General features: G+C 31.0%; 3 protein-coding genes across 3 annotated transcripts; all 3 read left to right on the top strand.

The window, feature by feature from the left end:
* Positions 1-3,030: 3,030 nt before the first annotated feature.
* LOC109180929 (cationic peroxidase 1-like) lies at positions 3,031-4,798 on the top strand. The gene is made up of 4 exons (XM_019330650.1): positions 3,031-3,351; positions 3,464-3,655; positions 3,904-4,069; positions 4,162-4,798. Exons 1-4 carry the CDS (start codon positions 3,127-3,129, stop codon positions 4,545-4,547), a joined length of 969 nt encoding a protein of 322 aa, XP_019186195.1. The 5' UTR covers positions 3,031-3,126; the 3' UTR covers positions 4,548-4,798.
* Positions 4,799-9,614: 4,816 nt separating this feature from the next.
* LOC109181359 (peroxidase P7-like) lies at positions 9,615-11,498 on the top strand. Its single transcript, XM_019331109.1, has 4 exons — positions 9,615-9,885; positions 10,134-10,325; positions 10,651-10,816; positions 10,965-11,498. Exons 1-4 carry the CDS (start codon positions 9,664-9,666, stop codon positions 11,345-11,347), a joined length of 963 nt encoding a protein of 320 aa, XP_019186654.1. The 5' UTR covers positions 9,615-9,663; the 3' UTR covers positions 11,348-11,498.
* A 3,199-nt stretch (positions 11,499-14,697) lies between these two features.
* On the top strand, positions 14,698-16,193 carry LOC109182246 (peroxidase 2-like). The gene is made up of 3 exons (XM_019332365.1): positions 14,698-15,022; positions 15,117-15,311; positions 15,414-16,193. Exons 1-3 carry the CDS (start codon positions 14,813-14,815, stop codon positions 15,960-15,962), a joined length of 954 nt encoding a protein of 317 aa, XP_019187910.1. The 5' UTR covers positions 14,698-14,812; the 3' UTR covers positions 15,963-16,193.
* Positions 16,194-18,606: the final 2,413 nt, after the last annotated feature.

Below are 18,606 nucleotides of genomic sequence, written 5' to 3'. Positions count from 1 at the left end.
TCTTTTATCCCTACTCAACAATATTGATGGCTCGGCTCTAAATATTTTGTTTGTTTTTTTAATATCTTATTGGTTTTTAATCCTTCGCCCCCACTAGCGATGATTTCTGGATCTGCCCCTAATCAAACAGAGCATCATATCACTAAAAGTAAAATTTGAGTGTCTGTATGTATATATTGAATATACACACACATACACAGTTGTATTAAGTATGATATAATACAACATTGCACCAGTGTTGTGTTGTATCTAAAGTAATGGGGTAAGTCAATAGATAATCCAAAATTTATAACCAGAACTTTAGCAACCAAATTAGTCTATTGGCAAACATGCAAAATTGAGCTATGCGTTAAATTATAAATTCATAATGGGATGCATATTTATTATATTGTGCTTAACACTGTTTACATAAAATATAGTGGAATCTTTAGTTTGGCTTTATTTAAAAAGATGACAAATTTTCTCCTGTTGAGTTTTTACTATGTCTTGAATTTATTTTCATTATGTTAATTATAAACGCTCATCTAAAAATCTCTGGTGATTATGTTGGTCTCTTAAGATAATAAACCCCAATAGATCGATGGATATAGTTTGTCAACAACTACTCCGAAGAAATATGTATGTAAAGATGAATATAAAATTAATGATGAATGTTACGTTGTATTCTTTGACTATAATTTTGTTCTAAATAAAATCATCTTGGCTATATCCGGCGCATGGCCGGGCGACTATTAATTTTAACTCTTAAATTTTATTGCTCGATATGATTCTTTCATGCAAGATACTTGATTCTTATTGGTTGCTCCACTCCAAATACTCAACTCTTTTATTGACTCATCATGCTCCTTCTTTAAGCTATTGCTAAATTTTTATTGGTAGTGGTTGTTGTTGGCGGCGTCTGTGTGTCTATATATAGAGAGGGGCATGATCAAATGAGAACATGATTATTTGGTAAAAAGTGACGATTAATCTCAGCCGTCCAAAAGGGTTGATTAATGGTTGCTAGTTTTAGTAAAAAAATATGGAGTAAATTTTATAATTATTGAACATTTTTAAGAACGTGGTTCATTTTAGGGTTCAACCCTACCCGGAGGGGTTGTTGGATATTTTATACGAAAAGGGCAAATGAAAGGTGAGAGTTTTTAGGCGCGCGTAAGAAAGAGTCTCTATGCTACAATTCAAACTCTCATAAAAAAGGAATTATATTTTTACTAGTACGTGCAAACTCACATCACTTTTTCAATGTGGGACAAAAGCTCCTTAAACTTCTAAAGTTACACCAATCAAATATTGTGAGGACACTTTTCTACATAGTATCAAGTATAACTAGTTTTATTTTTATTTTTATTTTTTTAAATAGGTAAATATTGAATAATAAACCAAATATGTTAAGTGGGACCGGGGTAAACATCTTTTTTGACTCGTCAAGGTCTAAGTTTAGAGTTTTCTATGATTGGCATTTGGCAGTAATGGTGATTTGTCAATGGGAGTTTTTATTTATTTATTTATTTCGGGGAAAAAAAAAAGTCAATTGATGTCGAAATCACATGATATCCATGCAAAGACAGATTACGCGTTTCAGCATGCAACGGAGTATCATTAAAAAAAAAAAAAAAAAAAAAAAGCTAATCTGGGTCATTCGAGTATATGATTTTGTAATGTTTAGTTCTAAACTTTAAAATTGATCAGTCATGGTTCATCATCTTTCAAATTGTTATCATCCATAATCCAAGTTAACCATTCATGATCTCTCAACTTTCAAAATGTGACTAGTCGTGGTCTTCTTAGAAGGACCACGGTTGGTTAAAATTTGATATTTGAAGGACTATTGATGGTTAACTTGAATCACAGATGGTAACAATTTAAAAGTTGAAGGACCACATGTGGTCATTTTAAAAATTTAAAACTAAACGTAACAAAATCATTATAATCAGAGGACCACAGATGGTATTATCTCTTTAAAAAAAAAACAAAAATAATTAATGACCTTCCCGGCGGCAGCGTTCCGATGATTGACAAATGCAGATTCCGCGGTGTTTTCTTTTCACACACAAAAGTGTTAGAAAAGCTCATCTCTTGATTTGATCAAACACCAATTCGAAAATGAATAATGTATATAAAAGAAAATACTTACTCATGTAATCATGTTGCTTAGGCATATTTATTTATAGCTTTGTTTTTATTGAATGGATGAATATAAGTGTAAAATTAAATAATAAACGAATATTATAATATAGTTAAGAATTTTTTTCAAATATCTTCTATTGCAATGACTCTTTTTAAAATGTAAAAAATAAGTTATTTTAGTGAATAATTAAAGTAAATTGTGAAATGTGTCTTAATTGCTTACAAATTTGTCATTTAGTTAAGTTATCCTTGAGACAATTAACCAACTAGCAGATGTTATGACATGTTGTGTGTCTAATCGAAGTTGAAAATAAGATATTGAGTTCATATTTTTTTTCTTCAGAAATGGATAAAAATAACAATACGAGGGTTTACGTTAATCAATAGAAAGTTCGCTTGTTGTGGACCCTATTTGAAGATAACATCCATAATGTGACGACGATAGTTAACTTATTATGTATTTTTACTTAATCCATTATGTACTTGTAAATAAACTGAATAGACATAATATATTAATTATTATATATATTTACATAATTTATTAAGTGAATATACATAATAATATTAACGACATTTACATAATATGTTAATTGTTACATATACATAATTTATTAAATATAGGTACATAATATGTTAATGGTAAGAAATATATAATTTATTAACTGAAAATACATGTTAATTCTAGGTACATAATTTGAATATTAAAGGTGGACCTGGTCCATAGTATAAGAATTATATTGATGATCTTGTTAAGCATACCAAAAACGAATATTTGAGTATACAAAATTTAAAGGAGTTTGTAGAACATTACAATGGTACACGGCTGGCGTATACTTGTCTACACTGATTTGACCCAGCCACAGTGCCACACCATCTCTATCGCCACTATAAAAATCCATTAAGGGAGGCAATACTACGCCACAAGCCCAGAGAGAAGCTGAAGCTTAACTTGCTAAACACTCTCTCTTTCTTCTTCTCTTCTCCCTAGCTAGCTTTGTCATGAAGACTACAATAATGCCTTCTTCACTGCATAATGTTGCAGGCCTCATACTCTTCTCCCTTCTCTTCACCATCAGCTCTGCTCAGTTGTCTGCAAATTTTTACTCAACCTCTTGCCCTAATGCCCTCTCCATTATCAAATCGGCCGTAACCTCTGCCGTGAAGTCCGAGGCTCGGATGGGAGCTTCCTTGCTTCGTCTCCATTTCCATGACTGCTTCGTCAATGCAAGTCTTCCTTCAATTCCCTACATACATACATATATATATATGATGGCTTTCTTATGACATATATAATAATGTTAACATAGTTTTTCTGTTTTTGTTTAATTTGAAACAGGGTTGTGATGCATCGGTTCTGTTGGATGACACAGCAAACTTCACGGGGGAGAAGACTGCTGGTCCAAACAACAATTCGTTGAGAGGATTTAACGTGATTGACAATATTAAAACTCAACTTGAGAGTTCTTGTGCTGGTGTTGTATCTTGTGCTGATATTGTTTCTGTTGCTGCTCGTGATTCAGTTGTTGCGGTAAAAAAAAATATTCTCATCATATACAAATTATTTACTCCTCTTGTGTCTATAGTTTGCAAATTAAACTATATTTAAACTATAATGGATAATTATTGTCTAAGTCAAAGACTCACAGCATGCATGACCAAGTCAAAGTTAGGAATAAAAAATACCAATCATAAACCACGAATGAGGACAAACTAAATTATGTGAAAATTTTGAAATTATTAGTTCATTAAAAGTGTTACAATATTTTATTATTACAGCTAGGTGGACCTAGTTGGAGTGTTGTAGTAGGCAGAAGAGACTCAACCACAGCAAGTTTGAGTGGTGCTAACAGCAATATTCCTGGACCAAGTTCCAGTCTCAGTCAACTCATCTCTTCTTTCTCAAACAAAGGCTTTAGCACTAGGGAAATGGTTGCCCTCTCAGGTTTGTTTTAGTATATTTAACCCTAATTATTAAGATAACAATTTAAGTTGTCCTTTCTAATACTAAAACATGTTACACGTATTGTTGTGCAGGTAGTCACACAATTGGGCAGGCTAGATGCACGACTTTCAGAAACCGAATCTATAACGACGCCAATATAAATAGCACATTTGCCACATCATTGAAAGGAAACTGTCCCCAAAGTGGTGGTGACAGCAATCTTGCTCCACTTGATTTCACTACTCCAACATCATTTGACAATAATTACTTTAAGAACTTGCAGAGTCAAAAAGGACTTCTGCACTCCGACCAGGAGCTCTTCAATGGAGGTTCTGCAGATTCTATAGTCAACACTTATAGCTCAAATCCTTCTACCTTTGCTTCAGATTTTGCAAACGCTATGGTGAAAATGGGTAATCTCAGCCCTCTGACGGGTTCAAATGGCCAAATTAGGAAGAATTGCAGGAAAACCAATTGAGTTGCATTCAAAATGCCAATGCGTATATTTTTAGTTTTAATAATCAAATATTACAATTGTCAAATAAAGTTTTGCAATAGTAATGTAATCGTATTTCAGTGTTTTGTATGGGGGTGGAGCAAACAAGTCGGATTGATGTTAGAAGATAATGTTTTTCTTTTATCCATTGGCAGTTAATTGTATGAATACATGTGTTACTTAAGCAACGTTAATTATGCTTTCCAGTGCAATATAAAACTTCAATTCTTCCATTATTTGAGCAACAAAATAATGGAAACAAAAGTATTGGGCTATTTAGCAATGGTTGCTATGTATTTGTGCTTAATTGAATATTTTGATTATTATATTAGGTTATGCAAAAAACTGTTAGGAATAGAATTTAAATTTCATGCAATAGAATAAAGGCTGCAGATTTTAAATTTTAATGGCAAGAGAGAAATTATTGAGAATAATTAATATAAAGATTCAAATACTCAAATTATATATATAGAGATGAGTAGTATGGGTGAAATTATTGTTCTTTAGGATTGAGTAGTGTGCCCAATTTCTGTACAGTATCAGGTTCAATTCTTGACTTCTTGTTACTAATATTTTTGAATACTTATTAGTTTATAATGTGGTGATGACACTAGGTAAAAAGTACATTGTTTTGGAAAATAATTAAATTTAAAACTATATTTTATTGCATAATTAGAAAGAGTGGGTTTCTCAATTTTATTTAACAAAATAAAACATTAATATAATGGTATGTCAAGATTGTCAACAGAAGCACACTTTAAAGTTAGTAATCAATCTGTTGAAAGTTTATATAGCAATGACGATTAATGTTTCAGATATACTACCATGAAAGCCTAAATAATATTTGAAATTGTGAAATTATGAATATTATTTTAGTTTGGTAGAAAGTTAATTGAGAAATACATGCAACTCACCATTTGACATAATAATAAAATAAATTACCATGAATTGAATAATCCAGCCTTACGTTTGAAAAAGAATATGCTAATATTGTTACATTAGATAATGAAAGAGTTTGATGAAAAAATTTAGTCCTTATAATATGATCCTTACATAATAAATTTTTCTTGGCTCTATCCCGCAGCTATGGAGCAAGGACGACCAAACATATTAGCAAAAAAAAAAAAAAGCTTTTCTTATTTGACTTTACATGCTTTGCTTAATTAGGCAATCTAAAACAGTTTTTTTGGACCAAATGAATTGAAGGAGCTGCATGGAAATGTTTGAATAATTTACATATATAATAATGATAGGGATGGAGGAAGGTTTAATTCGTCAATATTACACATCCGTGTTCGTTAATTACAAGCTCACGATTTTTTTATTTTTTTATTTTAATTTCTTTTTTTTTTTTTTTTTTGAAAACACAAGCTCAAGACTTAAGATTGTCATTCTATTTTCTTTCAATGTAGGATAAACTTTTCCAAACGTCTTTTCTCTAACTTCATGGATACACCATAAAAATTAATTTATCATTAATCATTTTGAATATATAAATATATTAAATTTATCTCCTCATGCCAAGGGTCTTGTGGTCTAGTAGCACCAAGTTGCTTTCTCATATATGAAGTTGCGAGTTCAAGTTTCAGTGGAGTCAGTATTGACTCTTTGTGCTTTAGTATTTTAAAAAAGTAGTTATGAACCGATACTGCATTCTAACAGTGTCAGTACAAAAAAAAATATTATCTCCTCATTTGAGAACCAATTCATAATTCAGTTTACTATTGAAGTATTGAACACAATTAAAATAACGTACGTACAACTCACATGTTAATTAATTAATGTCAACTTTCCAACATTGAGTGCCATCACGGACGCATTATGTTAATTAATTCTTGGGTGTTCCCTTTACAAGCACATGTTCCCCGCTAGATAGAACCTAATATCTATTCCCTGGAATAGATGGATTTCCAATAATCCAGAGAAAAATAAGATAATCAACTTGTCAAAGATTTTAGACTATTTTTTTTGGATAAAATTTAAATTTTGTGAAAATATGATTCGTACCTAATTTGAATTTATCTTACAATAGTGGAGATATCATATACCTAAACGAAAAAAAACTGGTGGAAGATGCTGTCTTCAAAAATCAAGAAAAAAAAAACCAGTTTTGCTTTATCTTCATTTTGTTCTTCTCTCATTATTCCAAAGGCTGAAGCCCAACCCTAAGGGCCCCCACACCCCGGCCCGACAGGGTCTTTGGGAGGATGTAAATCATGGTGACTCAACTGAACATGAACCATAGAGGTTAGACCGGTGCTCACTGCTCACAAGAAGCCCCCCTCACTTTGAGAGGTTGCTCTCACACTGCCGCTGGTGAGACTCGATCCCTGGTGTTCTTCTCTCATTGTTTTACCTTCTAGAATTAACACAAAAGAAAAGAACTTGCTCATATAAAAATCGGATGGTGAGAATTAACTATAATACAAAAAAAAAAAAAAAAGAATTGGTTTACCAGATAGAGTTTAATTAATACTCACAATGGTACGACGTACGGTTATCACGTGGAGAAAATGCAAAAGTCGTTGATATGTAGTTATGTACTATGTAGGGATAGTTGACGAGCACATACATATTAATGTAGGGTGAAAGGTACCAACGAATTTGAGTTACACCATATTTGGGAGCCGTTAATAATGTATATTTTTTGTTTGAGTCAGTTAATTCTAAATTCATAATTACTTAGGTTGGTTTACATAAATTTTTTATCAGCTAGAGTCACAAAATTCTATCAGCTAGAATAGTGGCAACGTGTTTCTCTTGTCATTAAAAAAGGTCTCTCCACATAAGTTTTGATATGACAAGTTTGAACAATGTGATATATATTGCAATTTAAAGTCTAAATATATGTCACATTTATTATCTAGCATCCCATAATAAAGGGTCTCTCCATATATGTGGACTTATAGTGTAAAAGTTCCACCAAGTACGTGTCGTAATTTTATTGACAAAAAAAAAAAAAAAAAAGTAATCAAAACACACTAGGTAAGTAAGGAGTGTTAGGATCAAGTGCTTACCACTACGTCAAAAGATATAACTTATAGCTAAGACACACTTTATTTTAATTTAATTTCCTTATACTTGCATAGTAATATGCATTCTCCCTCCTTAGCACTTGTCAGCCTCAGGCCCTCAACTACACAACATTCATTCAATTGGGTTTGAACGACCCTCCGCTCCTAGTACCTGCTAGCCTCATCAATGGGCCGGGATTGAATTGGTTAACATGCATACTAGACTTAAATGCGGTTTATCACGTATTACGCAAAAAATTATAATTTGTAGCGAATATATAACTTTATTTCCTTATGTTCGCGTCACGTTTCGATGACAAGATGATAGACTTGACATTTCAAGTCTCCGCCTAACAAGAAGTAAAAAAATAGAGTAAAAATTGAAAATATGTGTATTATTACTCTTTAAACTAGCTAGTTAAGAAAGTGTATTGGTCTTAAGAGTAAACTGGTCTTGACCAGATAAGTTGCTGGAAAAATTTTATAAAATTTTAAAATTGAAAGTATTTAGTTCAAAATTTTAAGGAGTTCTTAAAATTAAATTTAGGTAATATAATATTTGATTCAGAATTTTGTAGAATCTCAAAATATCAAACTTTTTCTCTTTGCCTTCACTAAACTTTTCCCCTAAATTTTACCGATTTTTTTTTTCTTCATTATAGTTTTAATCTTTCCGCCAAAAGATACGAATACGGAAATCCCTTTCCTTTGAGTTAACCACTAAAAACAAATTTGAATATATATTCTTTTTTTTTTTAGTGTTGTGTAATTAATATTACATCATTTAAAGAAAAATGAAATTGTCTTTAAATTTATAATGCACTATTTTTGTAACAATCAAATTTGATTTTTTTTTTTAATTACACAACATAAATTTATATACGATCTATAAAAATATACAGCATTTCATAAAAGTTTTGAAAGAAAATGATAATATAAATAATAAATATTAATAGAAATAAATTAAAATTTGTAACAGTGGACCATGTCTACCAAAATCTAAAGAGATTCTAAGAGTCATTTAAAATTTATTATAAAATCTATAAATAAAAGTCTACCATTTCAAAAGTCCATCCACAAAAGTTAATAGAGTTAATTCCAGCAATCGTCCTCCGACTATATTGATTTTCCAAAATTAGTCCCCAATTTTTAATTTGAACACTTTACATCCCTTGAATTTCAATTTCTTTTCAATTGAGGTCCTTTCATCAGATTACGATAAAATGGACTTTAAATGAAAGAGTAAAGTATAATTCTTCATCTGCCTAATGTATAATTCTTCTGCCTAATGTATAATTCTTCATATTTCTTCCTTGTATACGCGACTTCGGGCATCAGATTCACTTAATTGCTTAATCCCTATGGAATTTTGTTCTTCGAGTGGATTCAAAGATTAAGCAATTAAGTGAATCTGATGTCCGACGTCGCGCATACAAGGGAGATATACGAAGAATTATACATTAGGCAGATGAAATGACTATTTTACCCTTTCATTTAGAGTTCAATTTACCGTAATTTAACGAAAGGACCTCAATTGAAAAGAAATTGAAAGTCAAGAGACGTAAAGTGTCCAAATTAAAAGTCGAGGATTAATTTTGGAAAATCAATATAGTCGAAGGACCATTGCTGGAATTAACTCAAAGTTAATATATATGAATCTTGATTGGATACACCCCCTAAGGTCCTAAATTACATCCTTAAATGAAACATGTTGAAAACAATCAATATATATGATGTATTCTGTACATCTTCTTGTATATCATACGTGTTAACCTGGATTTCTCTGATAGCTTAAGTTAGGTTAATTAAACACTAATTAATAAGAAAGTACTTTGTACATGCTTGAAATTAAAATGGCTTTTGACTTTTGATCACATTACTCTATTACTCGTTAATAGAGTAATTAACTTTTCATTTTTGTGAAAATCAAATGTGCAATGCCATGTAACGTACACATGCAAATAATGTTCTCTTGATCTCTGATCTGCTATAAATAAATGAAGAGAGGAAGCAATAAACCACAAGCCAAGCCATCTTCTATTGAAAGTTGAGACAATCTCTCTTTATTCTCTCCTCCCTTTGTCATGATGAATCCCATTCCTTCTTCAATGTATAATGTTGCATTAATACTACTCTTCTCCTTCCTCTTGGGGATGAGCTCTGCTAAGTTGTCCGAAAATTTTTACAAAAAGTCATGTCCTAAAGTGCTTTCCATAATCAAATCTGGCGTTCGCTATGCTGTGTTGGCCGAGCCTCGGATGGGAGCATCATTGCTTCGTCTCCTTTTCCATGACTGCTTCGTTAATGCAAGTTTTACGTACAACCCTACATTATCTATGTCCCTCTTTGCTTATAATTATGAATTATTCATGGATTAATTATATTTTATTTAAATATAATGTGCAGTGCAATTCATATTTTATAATCTTTGTCAAATATACACAAAAAAAAAAAAAAAAATCAGTTAAACCAAGTATGTTGAGATGATATTATTAACAATTTCAATTTTAAATGTTTTTGTTTTGTTTTGTTTCTAACAAAATAATTGAAATAGGGTTGTGATGCATCAATATTGCTGGATGACACGGTAAACTTTATCGGGGAGAAGTCTGCTGCCCCAAATAAGGGATCAATTAGAGGATTTGACGTGATTGATAAAATTAAAACTCAAGTTGAGAAATCTTGTCCTGGTGTCGTATCTTGTGCAGATATTTTAACCATTGCAAGTCGAGACTCGGTTATTTTGGTAATAAATTAAATATTCTCATCATATTCCATTTATTTACATCTCTTAAGCCTTTGTTTTTTTTGTTTTTTGTTTTTTTGTTTTTTTTTTTTGTTTTTTTTTTGAATTATACTAGTTTTAGATTACATATTATGGATCAAAGTAGTCCATATATAACACAATGGATAATTCTTGCCAAAGTCATACTCATTGGAGTCATAGCACACTGCAAGTATAAGTCATGTTAGGAATAACAACACTAATTATTAACAAACTACTAAAATTATATCAAAATTTGAATTATAATTCATTAAACAAGCTAAGGTGTGACAAAATTATATTGCAGCTAGGTGGTCCGAGTTGGAAGGTTTTACTAGGCAGAAGAGACTCAACTACTGCAAGTTTCAGTGATGCTAACAGGGACCTTCCTGCACCAGCTTTCAATCTCAGTCAACTCATTTCTTCTTTCTCAAACAAAGGCTTTAGTGTCAGGGAAATGGTTGCTCTCTCAGGTTTGTTCTAATAATATATATATATATATATATATATATATATATATATATATATATATATATTATATATATTGGTTATTGATCCTAATTGTTATGCCATTCAATTTCTAATTGTTAACTATGTTTCACTTATTTTAATTTTGTGCAGGAGCTCACACAATAGGGCTAGCTAGGTGTGTGAGTTTTCGAGATCGAATTTATAATGACACGAATATAAATGCCTCATTCGCAAGATCATTGCAAGCAATCTGTCCTCGAAGCAAGGATGACAATAACCTTGCTCCACTTGATAGCACCCCAAAGACATTTGACAATGGTTACTTTAAGAACTTGCTTAGCCAAAAAGGACTTTTGCATTCAGATCAAGCGCTCTTCAATGGAAGTTTTACAGATTCTATAGTCAACACTTATAGTGCAAACCCTTCGACCTTTGCTTCAGATTTTACAAAAGCTATAGTAAAAATGAGTACTCTCAGCCCTCTCACGGGCTCAAATGGTCAAATTAGAAAGAACTGCAGGAAAATCAATTGATCGAGACCCAATCAAAATGCCACCCAACAATTATATTACCAATTAAATAAAGCTTCGCAATGGTTTCGCATTTTCCTCATCAGAAAAAAAAAAAAAAGAAATTAAATAGAGTCTTATTAATGTAACTTTTACTTTTGAATATCCTGAATGTCACTCAACATTCTACGGATTATGTGCCGTTGGTTTGTGCTCATTTCAATTTTAACTAAGATATCGTATGATTATACTAGCTACTTGAATAAATATGAACCTTATTACTACTTAAACAAGTCTACTAGATTATTTGTCTACGTTATATTGATGAACACTTGAACTGTTTTAATTTATCTGATATATATATATATATATATATATATATATATATATATATATATATATATATATATATATATATATATATATATATATATATATATATAGAAAAACGCTCATATGTGGTCATGTCATTAGGTGTGGTCGTGTGGTTGTATCTGTGTCGTTGAATCAGTTTAATCTAAAGGCTGTGGTAATTCTGAGGATTTTCGCGCGTTTTAGTAAGTGGGGGTGTTATGGTAATTACAGTGACCATTTATAGCGGGCGGGTTCCAGAATACACCAACAATGTTGACAACATGCACCAATAGTGTAATAAAACACACCACAGTGAAACACACCAATGGTGTATTCCCGTGTTATGGTAATTACAGTGGCCATTTATAGCCGTCGAGTTCCAGAATACACCAACAGTGTTGACAACATGCACCAATAGTGTAATAAAACACACAACAATGTGATTTTCCTTATTCCGGTGTTTTATGACAAGTTTACCCTTACAGTTCGCTGGGTAGAAGAATGTGCGCGAAAATACTGAAAAAATCTTGATTAATATGATCCATTAGATCTATCTAATCTAATGGTCTATAATTAACCATATGACCACACCTAACAACATGGCCACATGTGATCACTCCTCTATATATATATATATATATATATATATATATATATATATATATATATATATATATATATATATATATATATATATATATATATATATATATATATATATATATATATATATACATATATATATATATATATATATACACACACACACACATACAAATCTCTATGGCTGATCATTGGAATAAAAAGTTTTTTTTTTTTTTTGAAAGCTTAACATTGTAGTATCTATTCATCTATAGATTTTCAATCTGTTGAAAGGCAAAGAGTCAACACCGCCTCCACTAAGGCTCGATCCATGACCTCCCATATGGGAAAGTCACTACATGTCATCTGAAAACAAGTGCTTGGCATAGGAATAAAAAGTGTAGAATGTTTCAAAGGTCGAATATACATAGGCAAGTAAGGAAAATTATTTATCTTTTTTTTTTTTTTTTTTTTTTTTTCATGTAATAAGAATAGTTAAGAACATAATATAATGTTAAAAGAGCAAATACCAATTTTGATTCCACGAGTATTAACAAAATGATAGTTTTGGTTCACATGTTTAATTATTACCAATTTTAATATTGTTTTTGTGTCAAAATTAATCACGCCGATAATCCCTCCGACTAAAACATGCAAGATGTGTAATTTGTAAGTGTTTTTTGTCCATTCATATTTAATATGCCAATTTCATTAATATATGAACTCCCATCCAAAATATGCTCTATTATTGTAGCAATTTCAATATTTGGATGGAAGTTCATACATTAATGGAATTGGCATATTAAACATGAATGGACGAAAATACCCTTATAAATTATACAATCCGGCATGTTTTAGTTGGAGGGATGACTTGTGATCCGACATGATCAATTTTGACACAAAAATAATAATCATGCATAATGAAAATTGATTGTAATTAAACATGTGGATTGAAACCGTCATGTTATAATTATTGTAAAAAAAATTATGGAATCAATGTTATAATTATTGTATATTTTTAAGTTTACAATATTTATAAAATTAACTCATCCATTTAAATTTAAACTTTTAATTTAAATTTAAAGGTAAGGCGTTATAATCATTGACATTTATGTGTAAACACTCACTACTGGAAATTTTAAAATTTCCGACCACCTGAAAATGATCTTAAATTAAGTTGATACCAAAAAGTCCAAAAAGTGGTCGGAAATAGCAACAAAGGTTTTTCCGGATACCAAAAGTGGTCGGAACAAGACTTTCAACTTGATTTATGATCACTTTCAGGTGGTCGGAAATTTCAGAATTTCCAGTAGTGACTGCGGCACTGCCTTATAGATACGGTATAGAGCATCTTAGTAATTATTGTTTAAGGTTAATTTAATTTTCAAATTCATCAAAGATATATATTTTTCCAGCTAGCGAGCAATATAATGATACATTCAAAACCCTTTCTTATAAGGAATTCCATCTTGAGACTGTTTGACAGAGAAACACAGTTTAATTTTCAAGTATATTTGGTGTAACATAAACTTAGGGAAAGTGAAATTGATTAGTTGGCTACGTTGGATGCAAGTTGTTTCGAAAATCACGGCTAATTCTATTCCAATTTTAAAATAATATAAATAATAATTGGCATTTGACTATACATATGTCCATGAAGTTCTTTAATTTTGTTTCTTAATAGAGGAAGACCATTTCAGCTTGAGGATTAGGTGCCCATTCCAGCGTTGATATTTTCGAGCTGAGTCTTATACTAATTTCCAATGATTACTAATTTTACCTATTATTATTATTCCATAATATGTCTATTTTTACATGTGCGTTGCACGGAAAAGATTTGTTATAATCTTTAAATTATAACAACGAATATTATATAGTGCAATTGATGAAATGGGTTGTATCGTGCGATGCACGAATAATTTTTTTTTTTGTTATATATTTAGATAATAAAATTACGGTATTAGTTTTAAAGATTTTAATTTTAGTAGGGTCTTATTTATTTATCCGAACAGGGTCACAAAAATCTAAAAACCGGCCCTGCAAAGAGTCAGAGTCACTTTATGCCACTAGACCACAAGGTCATGGGCAGATGCTTAATGTCTATTTTAGTGAAATCCCAACTAAAGGTTAAGGACTTTAAATGGATTGAAATCAATAAGTTAGCACAGCAAAGCAAGTTGTTACGAAAGTGGACAAGTGCTAATTTGGATTAAATGAAAAAAATATATAATATCAATAATTGCATTACACTGCAATTCTACAAAGATGTCAACGATAATCTGCTTATGTAGGGCAAACTGGCCTTGTCTTGATTAGGACCTTTTTGAAATTAATTTGAGAATAGGTATTCGTTGCCGCGTTGAAACTGTGGATTATTAATTAAGGCTGCTGCTACCAGGCCAAGTCTTAAAGTGTGCTAACTTGTACTCTTGCTTATCCTATAAAAGGTTTATGCTTCATAGTATCAAAAATCACCAAACAACACAACACAAAACTCAAGCATATTTGTTTTGCACTACGTTGTAGTAGTACTTAATTACTAGCTAGCTCAAAATGGCTTCTGGTAGCTACTTCCTCGGCACAATACTGTTGTTCTCTTTTGCCACAATGGCATTTTCCGACTCTCTTTCCCCATTCTACTATCAAAAAGTGTGCCCTCTAGCTTTGCCAACCATTCGGCGCATTGTCTTCGACGCCGTTAGACAAGAGCGTCGCATGGGTGCCTCTTTATTACGTCTCCATTTTCATGATTGTTTTGTTAATGTAATACTCTTCACCCTTTTTCTTTTATGAATTATTATATATACATTACTTTTGAGTGAAATCTTATTATTTGGCGTGATTTGAAATAATACAGGGTTGTGATGCATCACTTCTACTGGATTCTACTTCCACCATTGACAGTGAAAAGAACTCTCTAGCAAATGCTAATTCTGCGCGAGGTTTTGAAGTTATTGATCGAATCAAGTCTGCTGTTGATAAAGTCTGTAATGGTCCGGTAGTCTCTTGTGCTGACATTTTAGCTGTTGCTGCTCGTGACTCTGTATTTGCGGTAACTACCTCATTACCTATACTATTTAAATTCATTACTTAATAATTATATATGTGATCGAATATTTTCAATTTATTGTTTGGGTTTATATATGTTTTACAGTTAGGAGGTCCATCATGGACAGTGCAACTTGGGAGAAGGGACTCCACAACCGCCAGCAGAACTGACGCCGACAACAACCTTCCATCACCTTTCATGGACTTGACTGCTCTAATTGATAATTTCTCAAAGCAAGGCCTTGATGTTAAAGATCTGGTTGCACTTTCCGGCGGCCACACATTGGGGCTTGCCCAGTGCCGAACCTTCAGAGATCGCATCTATAATGAAACCAACATTGATCAAGGCTTCGCAGTACAACGCCAAGCTTCATGTCCACGCGTTGGAGGCAACTCTACACTTGCTCCACTCGACCCTTCTCCTGCCTTCTTTGACACTAGATATTTCAGTAACTTGGTGATGAAGAAAGGGCTTTTGCACTCCGATCAAGTATTGTTCAATGGTGGTCAGACTGATAATCTTGTCAACACTTATAGCGGAAACATTCGTGTTTTTGCTAATGATTTTGCTCAGTCTATGATTAAGATGGGTAATATTAAGCCTTTGACCGGTAATAATGGTCAGATTCGGGTGAATTGTAAGAATGTGAATTGATTTACATTTGCAGTTGAGTGTGAACGGTTGAGAAATACTCAATGGCACAAAATTAAAGCAGCTTGGGATCGGAGGATAATGTTTGTGTGAAGTTCTTTGTATTGGTTTTTTTTTTTTTTTTTTTTTTTTTTTTTTTTTTTTTTTTTCAAAGGATGCAAGCTAAGTGTAAAATTGGTATTCAAAAATGTGTATTATTGAGAAATCATATATAGTATTCGTTATATTTCAGTTTTTTTTTTTAATATTCTTTTTACTTCTTTCTATTGGTACCTTGGGAGTTGGGACTTCACATATTGAGTATTTAATTACATGTGTTTTTTTTTTATTTTTTAACCAAGTATTTAATTACGTATTTGAAGTGATAATATTTTTTTAGTTCATCTATGTTATGGCAAATACCCTTATTGGGTTAAACAAAAACTTGTAGATTTTTATGGGGAGCTCTATCAATACTTATATCGTAGATTAGCTATAATAAGATTAGAGCAGTCAAAACAGTTTAAATCCATTAGGTTTTTTTTTTTTTTTTTTTTTTTTTTTTTTTTTTTTTTGAAAATAAATCCATTAGGTTAATCCACCTCATCTTGCAATTAAGTGTGGGGTGAGCTTCGACAGCCGGCCTCATTCGATCTATAGGTCCACTTTTACTTTATTAAATATGATAGACTGATGAATGTTCATTTTTAGTATATTACTATAATTTTATTTTTAGTGTATTATATGTTCTTTTTGACTTGTACTACACGAAAAATGAAATTGTAGAAAAATATAATTAATTGAACCCACTAAAAATGAACATGTTAATTAAATGTGAATATAAAATTAAAGAGTTAATTTCAGGAATAGTCCTTTGAATATTGACATTAATCAATTTTCATAATCGACTTTCAATTGAATCATAAATGGTCTCTTAACTTTTTACATTTATCAATTTTCTTCCTCGACTTTCAATTTGACCATAAAATAGTCCATTGACTATTATTTTTGTTCCAAATTTGGTCGGTTATAAATATCTATTTAGTAAACATTAAATTTAAGTGTAATAATATAAAAATTGGTTTGTTGTTGAAATGGACAAATTTGATTCATAAACGTAATACATTGAGTTCATATTAGCGGAATATGAAGAACCAAAATATTTACTCTCTCTCTCTCTCTCTATATATATATATATATATATATATATATATATATATATATATTTATGATTCAATAACCACTTTAAATTCGAAACATTTTAAAAATGAGATATCATCATGTAATATTTGACTTTCCATTATTGGCGTAGACTGAGACCTCTTAATGCATGAATGATAGAAATTAGTAAACGCCTTAACGGAAAACCCGTGAAAAGGTTTAACCTTTCATAGACGACATTGCTAGGTCAAATCATTAACAAATGCCGAAAACTTGACAAAATCAATAATTAAGATTAACAACACGAAAAAGGACACTAACTATATGCCACCGGTCAACTAGTGTAATGACATCTTGTTTATCATTTTAAATAAATAGTCATATGTTCGAACACGGGTAGGGAGAGCTCAGATTTCTTGGGATGAAAATATTTAAGAAAATATAAAACAAATACTATCTTGTAAATAATTATAAGTATTTAAAAAAAAAAAAAAAAAGACTATATGCCACCGCGCGCCGCCACTCCATCCTTACGCAGTTACGCTGACACAATCCATATCAAGTTAAATGGATAAGCTTAGATCGAGCATTAATTCTTCTCCCATGAATTCGTTAGAGGTTTTGTTTGAATGTAATAAATTACGGTGTAGTAGTTAGGGATTTTTTCAAAATGAATGTGAACACTTTCGAATAGAATAGCAGTGGGTACATTTTGACAGCTTTTTTGGGTATTGATTGATTTATCAATTTATCAATTATTGAAAACGAAAGTTTTAGTACATTAATTATATTTAAATTGTAAATTTAGACCATAAATTATTATCGTATACAAATATTTCCCTTTTAATTATGTTAAAAGTGTCGTTTTAAATCCATTACTTATATATTCTAAAGAAAATTATAATTTATACCCTTCCATCAATGTCACTTTTGAATTATTAGTAGTTTAAATCTTGTCTCTCAATTTTCATCTCGTACGGTATTTAAGGGGCAATATACGTACCGTTTTGAAAATTGAAGGACAACATTTACAACACTAATAATTCAAGATTGACATTGATAATTTACATATTATGAAGGGACATAAATTACAATTTTTTTTTCATATTTTATTAACATTAACCGTTTATTTTGAATTTTCAAATTATTAAAGGACATAGTGAACATTTTGTAAATTTTTTCCAAACTCCCTCTATAAATCTTCATATATACACTACTCTTATCGCAAAATCTTTGCTAAATACTTGTTTTTATGGATTGAGGAAGAATTTGAGAAACAAAAATGAGAGATTACTTTTTAGGATCGAAGATACAATCGAATTGTAACTTTTTAAAGGTTGATAATTAATGTTTATTTTAGTGATGAAACCCCAACTAAAGGTTAAGGACCTAAAATGAGCGAAATCAGTAAGTTAGTTTGCACCGCAAGCAAGTTGTTACGAAAGTCGACAACTACTAATTTGGATTAAATGCACAGCCAATTAAACAATAAAAATATAAAAACAAT

Source organism: Ipomoea nil, unplaced genomic scaffold (assembly GCF_001879475.1).
Source record: "Ipomoea nil cultivar Tokyo-kokei standard unplaced genomic scaffold, Asagao_1.1 scaffold1043, whole genome shotgun sequence".
In the NCBI taxonomy this organism is placed as follows: domain Eukaryota; kingdom Viridiplantae; phylum Streptophyta; class Magnoliopsida; order Solanales; family Convolvulaceae; genus Ipomoea; species Ipomoea nil.
The sequence above is the reverse complement of the archived record's forward strand: the minus strand, read 5'-3'. Positions and strand labels throughout refer to the sequence as shown.

Bases quoted from the DNA above. Each gene is read 5' to 3' on its own strand.
- LOC109180929 (XM_019330650.1), top strand. From the start codon at position 3,127: ATGAAGACTACAATAATGCCTTCTTCACTGCATAATGTTGCAGGCCTC. The intron at 3,352-3,463 runs GCAAGTCTTCCT...AATTTGAAACAG, and splicing joins TCCATGACTGCTTCGTCAAT to GGTTGTGATGCATCGGTTCT. The intron at 4,070-4,161 runs GTTTGTTTTAGT...ATTGTTGTGCAG, and splicing joins GGAAATGGTTGCCCTCTCAG to GTAGTCACACAATTGGGCAG.
- LOC109181359 (XM_019331109.1), top strand. From the start codon at position 9,664: ATGATGAATCCCATTCCTTCTTCAATGTATAATGTTGCATTAATACTA. The intron at 9,886-10,133 runs GCAAGTTTTACG...TAATTGAAATAG, and splicing joins TCCATGACTGCTTCGTTAAT to GGTTGTGATGCATCAATATT. The intron at 10,817-10,964 runs GTTTGTTCTAAT...AATTTTGTGCAG, and splicing joins GGAAATGGTTGCTCTCTCAG to GAGCTCACACAATAGGGCTA.
- LOC109182246 (XM_019332365.1), top strand. From the start codon at position 14,813: ATGGCTTCTGGTAGCTACTTCCTCGGCACAATACTGTTGTTCTCTTTT. The intron at 15,023-15,116 runs GTAATACTCTTC...GAAATAATACAG, and splicing joins TTCATGATTGTTTTGTTAAT to GGTTGTGATGCATCACTTCT. The intron at 15,312-15,413 runs GTAACTACCTCA...TATGTTTTACAG, and splicing joins CTCGTGACTCTGTATTTGCG to TTAGGAGGTCCATCATGGAC.